General features: G+C 33.3%; 1 protein-coding gene across 8 annotated transcripts in view; it reads right to left on the reverse strand.

Moving 5' to 3' along the window:
• Window positions 1-1978: 1978 nt before the first annotated feature.
• The window catches only part of LOC141448810 (uncharacterized), a 50911-nt gene continuing 35912 nt past the window's right edge, over window positions 1979-16977 (reverse strand). For 4 of the 8 annotated variants that reach the window (XM_074117490.1, XM_074117497.1, XM_074117492.1 and 1 more), the window contains exons 4-22: window positions 15892-15964; window positions 15664-15740; window positions 15365-15499; window positions 14670-14754; window positions 14187-14323; window positions 13941-14060; window positions 12801-12908; window positions 12621-12726; window positions 11643-11791; window positions 11398-11528; window positions 10196-10371; window positions 8604-8689; window positions 8109-8184; window positions 7188-7829; window positions 6486-6602; window positions 5536-5686; window positions 5283-5379; window positions 4937-5083; window positions 1979-3590 (exon numbers count right to left, since the gene is read on the reverse strand). In XM_074117490.1, coding sequence (XP_073973591.1) covers window positions 3303-3590; window positions 4937-5083; window positions 5283-5379; window positions 5536-5686; window positions 6486-6602; window positions 7188-7829; window positions 8109-8184; window positions 8604-8689; window positions 10196-10371; window positions 11398-11528; window positions 11643-11791; window positions 12621-12726; window positions 12801-12908; window positions 13941-14060; window positions 14187-14323; window positions 14670-14754; window positions 15365-15499; window positions 15664-15740; window positions 15892-15964 — 2901 coding nt within the window. In that variant the 3' untranslated portion in view covers window positions 1979-3302. The remainder of the gene's footprint in view (window positions 3591-4936; window positions 5084-5282; window positions 5380-5535; window positions 5687-6485; window positions 6603-7187; window positions 7830-8108; window positions 8185-8603; window positions 8690-10195; window positions 10372-11397; window positions 11529-11642; window positions 11792-12620; window positions 12727-12800; window positions 12909-13940; window positions 14061-14186; window positions 14324-14669; window positions 14755-15364; window positions 15500-15663; window positions 15741-15891; window positions 15965-16977) is intronic. The other 4 variants (XM_074117493.1, XM_074117494.1, XM_074117496.1 and 1 more) reach the window with 3 other exon arrangements.

The following is a 16977-nucleotide window of genomic DNA, read 5'->3' on the forward strand; positions in this document are numbered from 1 at the left end:
TTTGGTTTTAGGGTTACATTTCCAAATCTCCTTCTATCCTCACCTTGATTAAGTGACCACATCTCCAATGGCTCCTCACAGATCACATTCTGAACGTGTTGAGTCACTTCGTAATAGACGTAGTGAATAGTTCCCTGAAGGGAGTGATTGATCCAGTTTCAGAGATCTTTACTGTCTTATCGGAGTGGGCTCACCCATCTTCGTTAATGGTTCCGAGTTAAACTGCAGAATCGGACCCCCACACACAGCGCTTCTTGTTACTAATATCATATTAGTAATAGTAAGTTAATAAAACGGTGAATGAAGTATATAGTTTTGAAACTGTTCTATTAAAGGCTACCTGAGGGACAGTAAGTTTTGGATTTATTTCAATAAATACTCAATTAAAATTAGCTCGCTTTTTGTAAATGTTTTTGAGTTTTTAATGTTTGTTTCTGGAAAAGAGAGGTAGAAACAGCTGAGAAGAAATAAAGAAATGTAGAAAAAAATATATATTTTTGTTATTGTTCTACTCCACAAGGTCCTTCAAGCAAAATATATAGGAATTCTTGAAAGGGGTTTTACGAGGAGAAACAAAAAGTCAGCTCAGGACTCAACTCAGTGAGTACTGAAGTTAAGAGGGTAATCGTGCCGGTGTACTTTCGGTGTTGCATCACGAATTAGATTGCTGGTGTTTGATGTTTCAAATTCAACTTTAATCTGTAACTCTAATAATTTATCATGTTCGTACAGTTTATCACTTTTGTACGGTAAGGTAAATATTTTCGATTTACTTCAGTCACTTTGGTTTCTTAAATCTATCCTTGAATTAATTGCATTAACCTTTCACCCTTCTCTTTAAAACAACTTCCAATGGTTTATTAAGTATGTAGCCTGAAGATGGATCCAGCGGGGTCCGAAACGGATGGGATGTAAACAGAGGTGTTATTTTTGAGAGGCTGGGTTTTGGCATTATTAAAAACCTGATAATCCACAATGCCCTAGAAAGGATCCAATAATTGTCTGAGATGACCGTGACAAACGGAATTATCAGGTCGATCGATTGTTTTATTGACATTCACATGAATAAAAAGTACATACTGAACTCATTCAGATATGATTGATTATTAGGAAGCCTTAGATTGTTTGAAGCGAAACGGAAATGTGTCCGAAGACTAAATCTGAACTAATAAAGAAAAAAACACATGACATGGCTAATTTGGCCACCCACCCTATCTACCTCCGCATTGCCAATTTGGAATCCCAGGTCACAACATTCTCAGTAGAAGTTTCTCCAGTCTCTTGTAATCAACAGCTACTTCGTTGACAAATTTATCAGATTTAAGTTTTTATAAGTCACTTTTATGAACATTTACTGTAGGCTGTAAGTTATTGGCGGTGTTTGGCAACACATTTACACAATAAAACGACAAATATAAATAGCTATATTATGTATTTTTCTTAAAAAAATCAAAACTTTATATCACACGGTCCAAAGATCATACTTACATAGATACAAAGCGCCTAAAATACGCAGCTTTTTTATAAATTTAATTTTTATAAATTTTATCATTCATAGATATTTAAAACGTCACTTTTTTCACTTATTTATTTACACATTGAGCAAACATTACTCCTTTATTTTTATACATTACATACATACAAATAAACACATACACACACGCATATATATATATTCTATATATAAAATTATTATACTGCAACAAATACTAGTAAATATAAGAAAAGAAATTATAGAGTGACGTAAATGACTTATATACAATTAATAATTATTTACATCTGGTATACAAATATATACATTTTGTTTTAGAAATATACAAAGAGGAAAAATGTCTATTTTTTTTTTTTTTTTTTTTTTCAGATTTCGAAATACACAAAAGAGGCGATTTAATTTATTGCACACATTTTTGTTTTTATATAAGAAATTTAATACAGTTTTGCGAGATTTCACCTACCTAAAAATTCAATGCCATTAATACCTCAGCTTTGTATGTTCTACTTTTTGTTGGAATAAAAAAATAACTTGAAAAACCAGGTGAATTTTTTTGTTTCAATTATGCGTTGCTTTACTGTTAACGCAACTTTATTTGAAAATAAAAAGTCTGGTTACTTTTTTGTACAGAATAAGAATGGTCCTCGGCTTTCAAAAAGCTCGTATTAAAACCTTATTTACTCTCAAACGTGAAGCAACAAAAATTAACACAATCATTAAGGTGTTCACTTAGAAGAAAAACAATAAAAGAGGAAGATCAGCTATACTGAGAAGCAAGATTGCGTCTACTTTAGGAAAAGATGCAGCTAAATCTAAGAACAACGAAAAATTATTATAAAACCTACATAGTTGTGATATGGACAAAACACTTCATTAGTAACTTCAGCGGACCTGTGGGTATCCCTGCAAATATACTGATATCCCACTAGTCATGTAGGGACCTCCTACATGCACATAAGACCTAGAGATAGTTGATATGCAGTACTCTAGATTTAGCGAATTTTCGGACTCATTACCACACCAATTGATACACACTTTACAAAAAAAAAAAAAAAACAAATCAGACTTCTTTATTAGCATGCTGCTACTATATTTTGAAAAATATAAGCAACGAAAAGTTACTTCAACGCCCAAACAGTAATAATGAGTAAAATAGATCGCAGTGGACTTACCCAACCATTTACAAAGCTAATCTAATAGTGGAGAATGAAGCGTCGCCGAGTGGTCTATTAGCTGAAGGAAACTCTTGAAAATAAGTGGAAAACTACTCTCCTAGTGGTTCGAGTTTGTTAGGAAAACAAAATCATCTTGCCCAAAGTCTTTCTTTGCAAACGAAAAATCGTTTTGCTTGCAATAGACTTCTTCAATAGTATGCTCCTCCCATACTTTTAATATATTATACAAAATATTAATAAGCAACAAGCAGTTTGGCCATTCAAATTCTTATTTATCTCTCTCATTCTAAATAATCTGAGTATAAATTCTGTAATTGAAATTTTCTTAAATAGCACAAATTTTAGTTGCAATCCACAAAGAATACGTACACAGTTAATACACAAAGACTTTGAATTCTAGTCATTTAAAATAAATATTAAATGTTTGCCACCAATATGGAAGTATTTATTTCCGTTCAAAATTAATAATTAACGATTAAAATTGATTGCTTAAATGGCCAGTTATAAAAAAATATGTGAAATTTCGCAAAAACATGCTGTGAAATTATTGGTTTTAATATTTTCATATTAATTAGACCTCATTTTCAAGTGTCTTGTCCTCACCATTCTCATCCTTCCGTTATTTACGAACAAACTTATTTTTCCGGAGCAGGCAACTGCGGCTGTCCCCCTCCAACGGTCTGTCCTCCGGCGGCCGCTGTAGGCTGCTGCCCGCCGCTTCCACCACCTTCGGCGATATTTCTCAACGTATCTATCCTCGCACATATCTTTAACGCTGGCCCAAGTTTCATAGACATGGCCGACATTAAATGATCTTCTTTCAACAGCAATAACGCCTGCCCATCTATTTCTTGTATTGCAAAGTCTTCCACATAATCACAACATCCGGGAAGTTTACGAATAAAATCACAAACATCAGCTACCTGATAAAAGAATTCACAGAAAATTAGGCAAATAAATTTTGAGTGAGAGAAGTCCGTAAGAAGGTACAGGCCCCAATAGGGTTCCATTTCTATTGTTCTGCAACGAGTATAAGATGGACCATGAGAATAAGTTACTTCCATCTAAATCCACGGTCAGCTGCGATAGTGTCGGCTGAGTTCAATGTTACTAATGTGATGAGGGATACTTCAAACGTGCATGTTAACGTTTCAACCTAAATTTTTAAGAAGAAGAATTCTCACTAGAGAACAGAGAGACCGGCTAATTAAAACTGTCCGGTAGGGCAGTTGTATAAAGGTTGATCCTCAAAAACCGCATGAAAAAGCGTAACGTTGGAAAACACCACTACTTTGGCATTATAAAATATATTGCATATGTATTATAAAATATATATATATATTGCACGATATAAAAGCAAACTATACATAGGGCGAACATATTCCTAAATATTATGATGTGTAAATATTGTTCGTAATAGGGCTGTGAAACTATAAATAGAACTATCCAGAAGGTTCAAAAAATCTCCATAACAAAACTTTTAGTTCAAAAAGTTAAGTAAACCCAACTCTTTTTTTTACAAGGAAGAGGCGTTCCTTAGAAAACTGTGCAAAACAAAAAATCGTGTAAAAAAATGCGTGCACTTATGGTAAATTTGGGGATATGTTCCGCAACTTTAAAAAATCTCTGTGTTCCCAAACAACCGTGCTAAAAAAGGAACAATGAAATTTATATTACATATGTATAAAACAAAAACAATTCATTTTTATTACAAAGAAAAGTTAAAATTAGGAATAGAAATCAATTTCTCAACTATTTGATTTAGTGTTTATTACGGATCAAAAACACTAAATGTCAGTATAAGTGATATACTGAATACTTTAACACTGAATAACGAAATGCTGTGTTCAAGTTAATGTACAACGAGATAAAGAAAAAGTGATAATAAAGTTCGTATTCCCCGTAACCTCCGGAATACAAAGTAAACAATTTCCGATGTTTACTATTTGTTAATGTAATAGTTCAACACCAAAGCATTTTATGTGGCGGGCATGCCCGATTCTTGAGAGATTAAAGGGGTTGTAACGGTCTATGAAGCAACGGAGGTGGAACGCAATAAGAGAATCTAGAAAGATTAAAGTCACGAGGAGTCACATTCAATTCAGAGAAATGTTAATTTATTGAGAGAGGAGCGAAATTCTTGAGAGTATTAAGAATCAAATAGGCCATTACTCCAGATTCGGACAGGATTGTTAAATATTTTTTATAATGTTTAAAACTACAATACTTGTCCATATACAAATATTAAGGAATAACGAATTGATAGTACCGTCCATTTGACTGGATTTGTTTTGGGCAGGTTATCCAATTCCGCTTGTTCGATAGCTGCAGCTGAAGCAGAATTATCACCCGTATCTGAACTGGCACTTTCCAAGCCTCCAGATGTTGCAGAATCATTGGTATCGGCATTCATTTCCTGAAAAGACCAATATAATATTTAAAAACTAATTAAATTCAAACATAACCATTTTTTATAAATAAAATGACTGAGGAATTCAACCTGTCTAAAGTGCACTACTAATTTGGAAGGTAATTTAAAACAAGATCGAGTTTATGGCGTGCAATGGTTCTAAATAATAGATAGGTTTAAAAATTAGATAAATTATGAAACAAACCCATTCTTTCTTATTGTACGGAGCGAGGGGAGTGTCCAGAGTTTTATCTGCTTTCTCTTCCGTCGTTGCTTTCTTCTTTCCTGAGACGCCATTAGCTCTGAAACGAAAATAAATGATTATTAAATCATTAGTTTTAAAAAAGTTTTGATTCGAAACATTTTAAAACTTTGCGACTTAATTTTTCGTTATTAAAATAATTTTGTATTATTAAAAAATAAATACTTAATTTGTTCTAATTAAGAAAACTTTGTACCTGTTGAGACAAGAGACATTGCAAAATTTCTTCTTCTTGTTTTTGTCATCGCCAGCACAAGATTCACACTTGGTTCGTTTGACTGAGGTGCCGGTCGGGCCGCGTCCAGCTGCCGCTGTCGACGGTGGTGTTTCAATGTTGGTTTTCTTTACTGAAACAAAACGGAAGATAGAACGTATAGATTCCAAACACTAATTTACTAATTAACGCTCATGCCTACTTTCTCTTGGCTGTGATTCTCTTAAGTCACCACCAATTAGAATGAATTTTCTATATTTTCTTAGTTAAAAGAATGAGGCATATGGTAGTGGTGAACACTGGAATATAGATGAATAGAATAAACATATACAAAATTAGAATAATTATCGGATCTGGTCAACTAATTCTCTTCAAATTGGAGTAGTCAACAAATTAGGCTCTTATAAACATTAAAAGAAGACAGAAGTGTAAAATATTTTTAAAGGCATTTCAGTGGCGAGCCTAACGTTTCCCCTCTTCCCCAAAGGAGAGTCTAATTTCCCAAGAATACTCGTAAAATTAATTCTGCTGGAACATCATTTAGATATAAAAGAGATATATTAATGTATTCACAGTATGAATACGATATTTAAAGAAAATTGTTAAGAGAGCCGTTTTCAATAACAACTCGAAAAATTAAAATCAATTCGTAAAGTGTTACATTCCAATTGATTGATTTTAGCCAAAACATTATTGTTGCTGTTTCAGGTGATATAAACAAATAAGTAAATAAGAACTCAAATTTGAACTTTGGTCATCAGACACATCAGTATGACGTCCTCAACAAAGACCAATTTCTAAAATAATACAATATATTTCTAACGAAAATACAAAGGTGGTATATAGTTGGACACTATTGAAAATAAATAAATTAATTAAATATAAGAAGTAAATCCTCACTGCCATCGTTTCTATACTTAAATTGGACTTACATGGTGGTTCGTCAGCATCCAACGTTGTGCTATTGTCTTTGATGCTGGTCTTTGACTTAACTGTCTTCGCCATCTCTGTAAGAAGCGATCCTCTATTGATTGGAAATGGTTCGGATGCTAGAATTCGTAAGATAAGCAAATAAATTTATTATATTTATTAAGAAATATAAATATTAATGAGAAGAATGCACATAGCCAAATCAAAATTAATCTACCAAGATCTGTTACTATTTTCTCATTTTCCAACTGACCGAATTTACATTTTTCACACATTATTTTCTTAGTCTTCAGTTGTATTTGATTTAAACTTATTAAGGAATAAAATTTTCAGGAGCTAACAGCGCTATGGATATTGAATCATAAAAGGAAATAAAGTAATAACAAAAAAAAAAAGTGATGAAAGAAGAGCATTCGGATCATATGGAGATGTAAATACAGAAGAAGAGATTGTCAGAACAGGAAGAGTCTGAAAAAGAAGGAACTATAGCTAGAAAAAGTATGGCAGCGGAAGCACTGCCGTTCTCCAGAAAGTGAGCAGTAAGAAAGAAGCTTCTAAGAAGAATAAATTATAAGCTGGCAGCTGGATTCGACCCCACGATCTTCGCATGAGAATCCAGTGCATTAATCATTTAACTAATTTCTTGCCTGAATGAGTGGTTTTTTTTTTAATGTAGACTAATCGTTTAATGAATAACTACTTACATTCATGAATGACATATCCCTCGATAACATGTGTCAAAACTTGCGGTTTAACCATAGCCTTAGGTGGCCCTGAAGATTTAACTTCTTCTTCAGCAGGTAGTGGTTGTAACGCTAGAGTAGGTGTCGGTGTATGTTGAGACTGCAAAGCAGTTTGCTGCACCTGTTGTGGTTGTTGTTGTTGTGGTGGTTGGTGCTGAAGTTGGGACTGAGGTAATTGCGGTACTGACTGTTGCACTTGCTGCTGAGACTGTTCATCCACAGCACCCAACACGGTGATACGGATCTCTTGTGGCGTACCTTGAGTTTGTGGTGGCTGTTGTAGTTGAGGATGTGCTGTTTGTGTTTGTTGTTGTTGCTGCTGTGTTGGTATAGTTCCCATCAAAGGTTGCTGACCTGTACTATTTGTTGTTCCAGATAGAACAACAGTCTGCTGTGGTGTAGTAGGAAGTAACGTTTGCACCGGTGGGGAAGATGTTGGTTGTGCTGGAGTGGATGGAGTAATAGGCGCAATGGCAGTCGATTGGGCAACTGGGGGGCAGGTAGATGGTTGTTGCGACGGTGTTGGTGTAGGAGTCGCCGGAACTTCCGCTGTTTGCGGGGCAGCATTGCTCATTAGTGGTGACTCTATTTTCATCATGCCAGCTAATAAATAAATTTATTAGGTTTCAAATAAATTTTGTTTAATGCGATTACATGGCAAAATATCTAATTTAAATGTTTAAAATATTTATTTTACTTTTTATTAGCTTATTTCTACAATATTTATTTCATATATTTTTTATGTTTATATCTCTTGTAAACTTTGAAGATACATTACATTTTTTAAACATCATGCCTAGAGGATATACTAACTCCGAACCAACAATATATAGTTAAATAGCATTGTAAATAACATAACTCTGAATGCCAATTGTTACTTACGGTTTTCCTGAGATGGAGCTAATGATACTGTTACTACCTGCGGTGTCTCTTGAGATATCATCGCCTGCTGAGCTTCCTAATAGAAAACAAAAACTAATAATACAACAATACAATTAATTCACAACTATTAATAACATTAATTTTAAAAAACGATTTAAATTAACAGTTTCATAATAAGACAGATTTGACTCAGTTTTCAGTTTTTAAAGCAGTAATCTTTGGAAACGGGATAATCCTAATAAATAATACTATCCCAATCTCTTGAGGGCAAGTGCGCGCATTTGTGGCTAAAATGCACATTCTACATTCTTATAAACGCCCAGATTCTAGATTAGATTAGATCCGAATCCCTTGCCACTTAGAAACATTACCCTCATTAATAATTCTTTTTTACCATCTAAAAGTTAATGAAATGATTAAAAATGAAGAAATTAAAAAAAATAAAATAACCTTGTAGATTCAATAAAAATATATGAGATAGGAGGTGAAACTAACCATCAATGTCTTCTCATCTGATCCCTGTATTTGTGAGACATCTTTCGGTGAATGAACAGGGACGCCAGGAGTGGACATTGTGATGCCTGCAATATTAGTTATACTTCAAAATATTTCACTTGATCTATCTAAAATAAAACTATCATCTTGTAGAGATGTCGACAGCTTCGTAAATCAAAATAGGTAACATGAGACATGCACCACACTTTGTAAAAAGTTCCTTCAACAAGCGCTAAAAATTATTATACCAATAAAGATATAATAAACAGTAGTGTTTTTCAAAGCTAGTCGAAATAATGAAAATCGCTGTTACGTCTGAAATATTCAATTATTTTTCAGAGATGATCATGTTACGAATAGACAATCAATTATAAAAGCAAAAAGTTAATATTGTGAGTTATATTTAATAGTCTTAAATCCAATAATTGAATAACAATTTCGTTAATTTAAAAGGAATGACATCATGACATCAGGTGACGCAACAATTACATGTCATAAAATGAAAATGAAATAATTAATTCAAAATACTTACCTCAGAGTGCACTGAACATTTCTCATTATTAAAACTCGATTTTTGTGGTGAAAATTTCAAAATAATTAAAAACTAAATCCATCAATATTTTGAAAACAATACCATAACCTTCCCTTGGGCACCTGGCAGCAAATAACAATGTTGCCAACATAGCTTACAATAAATCAAATATTAATTGAATTGAATGAGAAATCAAATTTTAATTTCAATTTAAAAATTAAGAAATTAAATTAATTCTTAAAGTTTATAATGAAAATTGTATGGTCATTATAATTACTTAATATTTTTTTAGTAAATTTTGTGGATATTAATTACTATTTTTGTGGATATTACTACTACTATTAAATTTTGTGGATATTAATTATTAATTACTTGGGCGCCAATAACCTTAGATGTTGACGCGCCTTAAAACATTTAAAAAAAAAATTAATTACTTTAACAGCACGTTAGCAGCTTAAATTTAATTGGGTTCTGATATTCGATTTTATTTTTAATACAATGTCACAAGTACGGAATAGAGTAAAGAAAATAAACGAAAGATATTATTTTTGCTACACTAGCGATTCTCGGAAACAATTGCTGCTGTTTAAATTGCCATTATATTTATTTATTTTATTTTTTCAAACCAGTAGACTATAAAAAAGTGTACTCTTCCTACAGTTTACATAATTTTTGAATGTTTTTAAATTTGAAATTATTATAGGGTATAATTGTAAGAAAATATGAAAAATGAACAAACAAAAATGCAAATTAAATATATGTATTTTGTTCTTTTCTTCTTTTTTTGTTCCAAAAACGGTTTGTGTTTATGAATACAGACGGATTGATGTTAATATTGATTATGTTATGCCCAAAGCATTCTGTTTTAAATATTAATTGTAATTAATGCTGTAGCTTGTCATCAACTAATGGAAGGATAGTTCCTCTTCTCCCACTTTCTTGGTACTACAGCCTCCTCAATTTTCCAATTGAGATTTCGAGACGTATTAGATGGAAAGATAGTACGAAACAAAATAAAAAACGTAGTAACATCAATAATCATTTATTGCAATATACTTACTCATTAGAGGAGGAGGCTTTGGTTGAATAACCTGTTGTTGTAACTGCTGCTGAGCCGCATGCAAATTTGCCTGCGCCGCTTGAATTTGTTGTATTTGTTGTGCTGTAGTCTGAGAGGCTTGACCAACTGCCTGCAATGGCTGCGGAATGAGCGTTCCTTGGGATGTAATGATCATTCTGCGCAAAATATAATGATAGAATTATTTATCATACGCACATTACTATTATTGGTCGTATTATTTGGTTAAATTATGTAAAGATGATATTTATGACAGAAAACAAGAAAATAAAGATAACTATCATGTGTTCTAGAATGGTCGCATTACAAGCAATTACGAGGCATTCATTAAGTGCTCTGAGCGATATAGTGTTCACATTCTCATAACTATGTATACGAGGCAGTGAATGTGAATAGAGATGATTCAAGATTCTGGAGTATTATGGGAAACAATGGAGTGAATTTGTTTGATCCTCTAACTGAATCCCTTCGAAGTGTAGGCCAACAAATTGCGAAAATACAGCATTCCTAGTATGGCAAAAAGGATCGATGAGGAATTCCAATTTTATTTTCACAATAATATGGTACTTCACATGCTAAGAGCACCGAAACGTTTTATGATATTGAAGGAGAAATGTTAATAAAACCGATAATCATACGTGGTTCACATTTAATCTTGATCAAGTGCGTTCTGAAACTATTAGAAACAAAGGTGTTGTTGATATCCTTGCGCCAAGATGTGCTAACATTCAGGTGAAGAATATCTGTTGGCTGGCATAAAAGAAGGGACATTGTTAATAATATGGCAAGAACCATATGAAGGAGAGAAAAAGCAAAATACTTCTCTTATATAAATATTTTAATCCTACAGATATTGTATCAATATCACCGTAACATGTTAGATACTTGCACTTGTACTTACCATGAATTTTTACAAAATAAAAAAAAGAATCCCTAGGTAAGGCGATTAAAAACAAAAAATATTTTGAGTACAAAGTCGCATGGATGTTTTTTCCACCAATTAGCAACTGAAGGCATTTAGAGCTAAAAGTAATTGTAAATGCCTACATGCTGCTCACTAGTCTTCATAAAATACTAAAGGTTAATGTCAATTGGACCAACCGAAAACAAATAATTACCAAATTATTTTTTAGAATACCCAAAAATCATTTGCTCAATGAACCTATTAGCATATACAATCTTACTTGGTGTTCTGCGTTTGAGCATGTTGCTGAGGGCTAACTGGCTGTGGCTTCGTTTGATTCTGAGCATCTAATTTCTGGATTGGAATGCTTTTAGTCATTATCTTAGATCTTAACTTATTCTGAAAAAAAAACTTAATTAAAAAAAATTATTATTGAAAAAGATTGATTACTACAAAAATTGAAAACAACAATTTCCACGTATATCAAGTTTCTTTTCGTAAACAAAGCTGGAAGTTAATTCTTACAGGCTGTTTCTGAATAATTTGTGCAGTGGTGACAGTGGAAGAAGCTGGCCTAATGGGTGTAGACATTGAAGGTAGAATAGACAACGTGCGAGAAACCTGGGGAGTGACTTGTCCCTTTAGTTCAGGTTTATTTGCTACGCCGACGCTTTCTGTGAAGATAATATTTCCTTGTAAATATCTTAAAATATACAAGATTAAGTGAATAATTATGAATCACTTCAATGTTCCACAATAAATAGAAATTTATAAGACTCCCAAAATATGAATAAATTCTGTTGTCGATTATTTATTTCTCTTAGAAGATTTTCAGTCTTGAATCAGTAAAACTTTCTTAGAAAAAAAATAGAGTAGTCATTGTTATTTTTGTCATTATTGATGAAATATTTACAAATTGGTAACCTTGGATAATTTACTGAGTTGTTTTTCTCAGAGAATGTGGGCACTTCTGAACCCTGCAAATTTCCACGAAGGAAAACTATTTTTTCGCCAGCTGACGAATTTCATGACTTCTATACTTTCATTTTCTAAATTTCTAAATTTAACTTCTAAATTTTTCTTACATGAATGAATTTAAATGATCTAGTACTCTTCCATTTAAATGGTGTACTCTTCCATTAGATGCTGGAAAGAAGCTTCTTACTCCGTGACATCGAATTCTCAAATTCGTAAGTCTTTTGCACTGAACAGAACGAACAATGATATTTACTGTTCTTCCTACCCATGCTATAGAAGCCTAGCAAGCCCGTGTGATGTATGAGTATTCAGACAGTTTTCCCGAAGGTAGGCCCAAAAAAACATCTGAATATTCTGAAAGATCTTGTTGGAATATTTCAGCAGTAAAATTATACAATTAATACCCTACAATATTGTTGTTTTTGCTCTTTTCTTTGCTTAATATAATTGATTTGGGCAATTTTTCTAGACAAACACAGAACAATTATGGTATGTTTATAAAAATACGGTAAAAAAAAAACTTACGAGTTTGCTGTTGTTGTATACTTTGCTGTGGCGGAGGTGACTGAATAAACATTGGTTGGTCTTGATGTGGACCTCGGATGAAAATTGGAGTTTGTGCATTGATAACCTGCCCAACACACGAAATATGATATGTACACTATTTTATCTGTTTTACTTGGAGGAATCAATGAACACACAAACCTGAGGGTGGTGGGGTGTCCATAAAGGAAGCTGTTGGGTGTTGAATTGCCAAGGAGACAGTTGCACTTGCCCATTGTTATTAATACTTCTATTTTGACATGTCGTATACTGAAATTAAAAAAGAATAATCAAGAAATTAAAAAAAGTGTAACCGCCATTATCTAATCACAACATAAATTTTGTTGAATTAGTCAACAAATGTTTCCATCAAGCTCAGATGTTTACAAATACTATATCATATTTTCATTTGGATTCCAAAAAGATATTCAACTCATATAGTGACCTCTTCAAAAATTAAGTCTGTTAGCGCAATGCTCTGCGTGAAATCGAACGGAAAAATAAGCTTAATCAAAGAACTGCCCGGCGTAGCTTTCGAAAACTAACTAGTGCTGTCATGACCTTAGAAAGAAAACACAGTAAGGGCTGCCATGATGAAACGAGGATGAGATTTTAAGGGAAGCCTTAAACGAGTCCAATCAACTACCTTACCCGTTCGCAAGCTGCAAAACTAGTAATGTCGACGTTTGCTGTTGAAAAAACAATATGTAGGCAAGAACTTAGTTATAACAGGCTGCCGGGAAAATAAATGTCTGTCGTCTAATACTTTTCTTTTTTTTTAATCTGCGGTCGTTTCGAGAGATTATTTTTTTAAATTGTGACTATTGATGAAAAGTGGCTTTACTGGCGAAATTCTAAGGTTTGTGGCCACTTGATGAGAAATCATCGGGATCAAATGGCATTTCTGATTAATGAAAAGTAAGAATTTTCGAGAAAAGTAGTTGTGAGTTTTCCGAAAGTAAGCAAACACGAGTTCGTTTCTGATGAACTCTTCATGAATTGCAATTTTTTAGTATCCACTAAATGGTCAGTTGCGTTTCCATCGTTGATTTAATTGTTTACAAGTTTCATTCTGGAAGAGATTACGTTCGTCTACAACCTCGTGGTGTGCTAAAGGTAAAATTACCAAACTCAATCTGACTGACTAACTTAAGCGCCCCTACTATAGAGTAGAGCTCTGACTGAACTTTCAGCAATAGAGCTGACTTAGTTTTCAATCCGGCTACCAAATACAGGAGGTCTATTGGTTAGTACATCAACATCTCTTGCAATTTTGTTTCTTCTACCATTCTTAAAAGTTACCTGAATAGGTGATATGAGATGGTGCAGCATGGTAGGTGACTGAGAGACTACACAACCCGACAGAGCCAAACTGGACTGCACACTGTTTGAACTGTTCTGGCCGCTTTTAACTTGCTGCGTCTGCAAATTTACAAGAACAAATTATTTTATTTAAATATTTGTACAATATTCTGATAGATTCGCATACAATAAAAAACTAAACAGAAATTAAAACAAGTAATGTTCTTATAATATTGTACTAATTACCTTTTGAATCTCTTGTTTTTGTTGCTGAGTAGAACCAGAATGCGCGGGAAGTATGTTGGGCTGGCTACTAATTAATGATCCAATTACCAGAGTTTGATTAGTCGTTGTAGGAATTGTTGCATAACTCGGAAATGACGCTGTAGTTAAAAAAATCAATTTTCACATGCTTTAAAAAATTGTAAAATGTGATTTTTAATATTTGCCAAATACAGCTTGATCAAAATAAAAATAATAACTATTGTTTATTTTACTTGTATAATAACTTGTGTAGTTTGGAATCGTAAAAAGCTTTCCACTTATTGTGATTTTAAAACATAAGTTACTCCTTAGTTCAGAAATCGAAATAAATAATCTGAATACCAATTCTTGAGGTTTGTTAAGAATAAGGACTCGCTTTTAGTATCATTACTAATAATTAGAGTAATCATTTAATAATTTTACAAGACATGTACAAAAAAAACAAATAAAAAACTTCACACTCACTTTGTTGGGTGCCTGCTATAACTGGCTTTCCTAAGACGTGGGCATTTATTTGATTCGACTGGAACGGTTTACCAGCTGTTATCACCTAATAAAAAAAGAGTATTTAATTACTTTACTCGCAATTCTGGATATATAGAAGTATGTATAAGCCCCAAGAAAAGAGACTATCAGGTTGTACGAGTAGTTAAACTGATAAATCGATTCTTCATATCCAAGGTGCAATGTATGGAAGAGGAAAAAATGTTGGTGCCGCTGCCTAGATAAAAATAATGTCAGAAAGAAGCGTCTAAAATTAACAAGAATTGTAATTTTTTTATCTGACCTAATTTTCTTTCAGATATATTTGCAGATAATGTTTTTTACTTAAATAATCGAATTAATTTACAAAGTAAGTGTCAATAGTGGAAAACTGCTGATCGTTTTTTGTGACTAATTCATTAATCCAAAAAAAAAGATAGGAAAAATATACTAGAATTTGTTTAGAACTATTTTTTAAAAACGAGAGCCTTTGTTTGCAGTTTTCCAAGAATTGGACAAGAAAGGGTAATATTTTCTGTTATCTAGAAGCCCCTGATATCTTTACGGAAAGCACACACTCTCACCCAAAACAAGCAATATTCGTCAAATGAATCCACCCAATTTTGTCGCTTAAATAATTACACGAGGAAGTATACAATCACCAAGCAAAAAAATACCTGTATGGATCCGGCAGGATTAATGTTCGCTGGGCCAGGATGAAGAGCTATGTTACTTGACATCAACATTTGTCCTTGAGCATTGTATAACTGTTGCACATATGCGTTTTGCACTGGCTGCTGCAAAACTTGCACCTGAAAGGTATGTATTATTTTGTTGCGTAATATTTTAATAAATACATAAAAAATATACCCCTAAGCGCTCCAATATATGTATTCAAGACGCAATGTTTATGGGTGTTGCAGTTTTATAATATCTCATAAAGAATGAGTCCTGAGGTTTGATAAATAGAACTTACCCTGCCGGTATTCCAATCACTGACCTGCTGTAACTGCGGCGCAGGAGTATTAGCCGGAACTGGCTGCGTGATACTTCCTGTAAATAATTGTAAACAGAGAGATTTTACATATTTATTTAGTTATAGTAAGCCAACTACTATGTATAATAGGTGGGAAAAAATTAACTGGAATTTTATTTCAAAAATATGAAACTTTTTTCTATTTAAGAAATCTAATATCAGACTTACCTTGAGCTTGCATTGTAGAAATTGTGTTATTAGCTGAACACATTGGACTCTGTGGAGTTGACATACCAACTTGCTAAAACACAGAATAACAACCTTAAGTTCACAACAAAGTTAACAATAGTTTTTGTTAATAAGTACCACAATTTTTTTGTTCAATTCAATTTAGAGAGTGATGAGTTAAGGAACATTAAAATAAAAAATTTAAAAAAAATAATACATTTTGGTATAACTAGAGGCATGCGATTAATTTCTACTTTTCAAAATTGTAGAAAAGGAGGAGTTGTTTTGGAACTTTGAGGTACGCTAGACTCAAGTTTGGGGGAGGCCACCTTAAAGAAGTTATAAAGAAGAACAGATAGAAGAAAACTAGTTTGCTTGCTGGAGCTTGACTGCAAGCCTAAAAGAAGGAGAAAACATTGCTTAAATGAAGGCAGATTGTTCGCGTTCTGGGACCATTATTGGCATCACTGCTGCTGCCTATGGAAGGTGATATGCTGCGCTCTAAGCTTTCATCAACTTGTTGGGGTTTCACATTAGTGAGCCTTTCTAGGAGAAAAGTAGGTGGTCTTGCCCAAAAACATGAAAATCTTCTGTTCATCCTGTATTTGATGAAGGTAGTGAAAGGGAAGTCGAATAGGCTATGGTGAGATCGTCTAAATAGTTTTGCAATCCCAAGCCAGTTTAGCTGGCATTATGAAGAATAGTGTTTTTTTTTGCCAAAACATTTATAAAAGGAATAAGCAACTTTTTACTCCTGGGTAGGTTGCAATTAAAGATTTTGTTCCGTTAGCTAGTAACTCACGCTTGGGCCAGCTTACTCAAGAAGAGTTATCTCGTCCGAGTAGCTGAAGTGTTTTAAGGAAAATGGGATAATGGTGTAGCACTGCCAAATGTAGGTAGACAGCCTACAGTTTAACCTATTCTAAGTATGATTTGATCGGGAACTGTACGTTCTTAAGGGAACGTTTGGAGAATTTGAAACAGTAGGATATTAAAAGAAATCGGAAAGTTGCTTCTAGAGAATGGCCCTTGGATTGGGCCCTTTTTTTTGGAGCGTTCGTAAGAGGCTACATTCCTTGGGATCCC

Source organism: Rhodnius prolixus, unplaced genomic scaffold (assembly GCF_049639745.1).
Source record: "Rhodnius prolixus isolate KJV_2025 unplaced genomic scaffold, Rpr scaffold_2, whole genome shotgun sequence".
NCBI lineage: Eukaryota > Metazoa > Arthropoda > Insecta > Hemiptera > Reduviidae > Rhodnius > Rhodnius prolixus.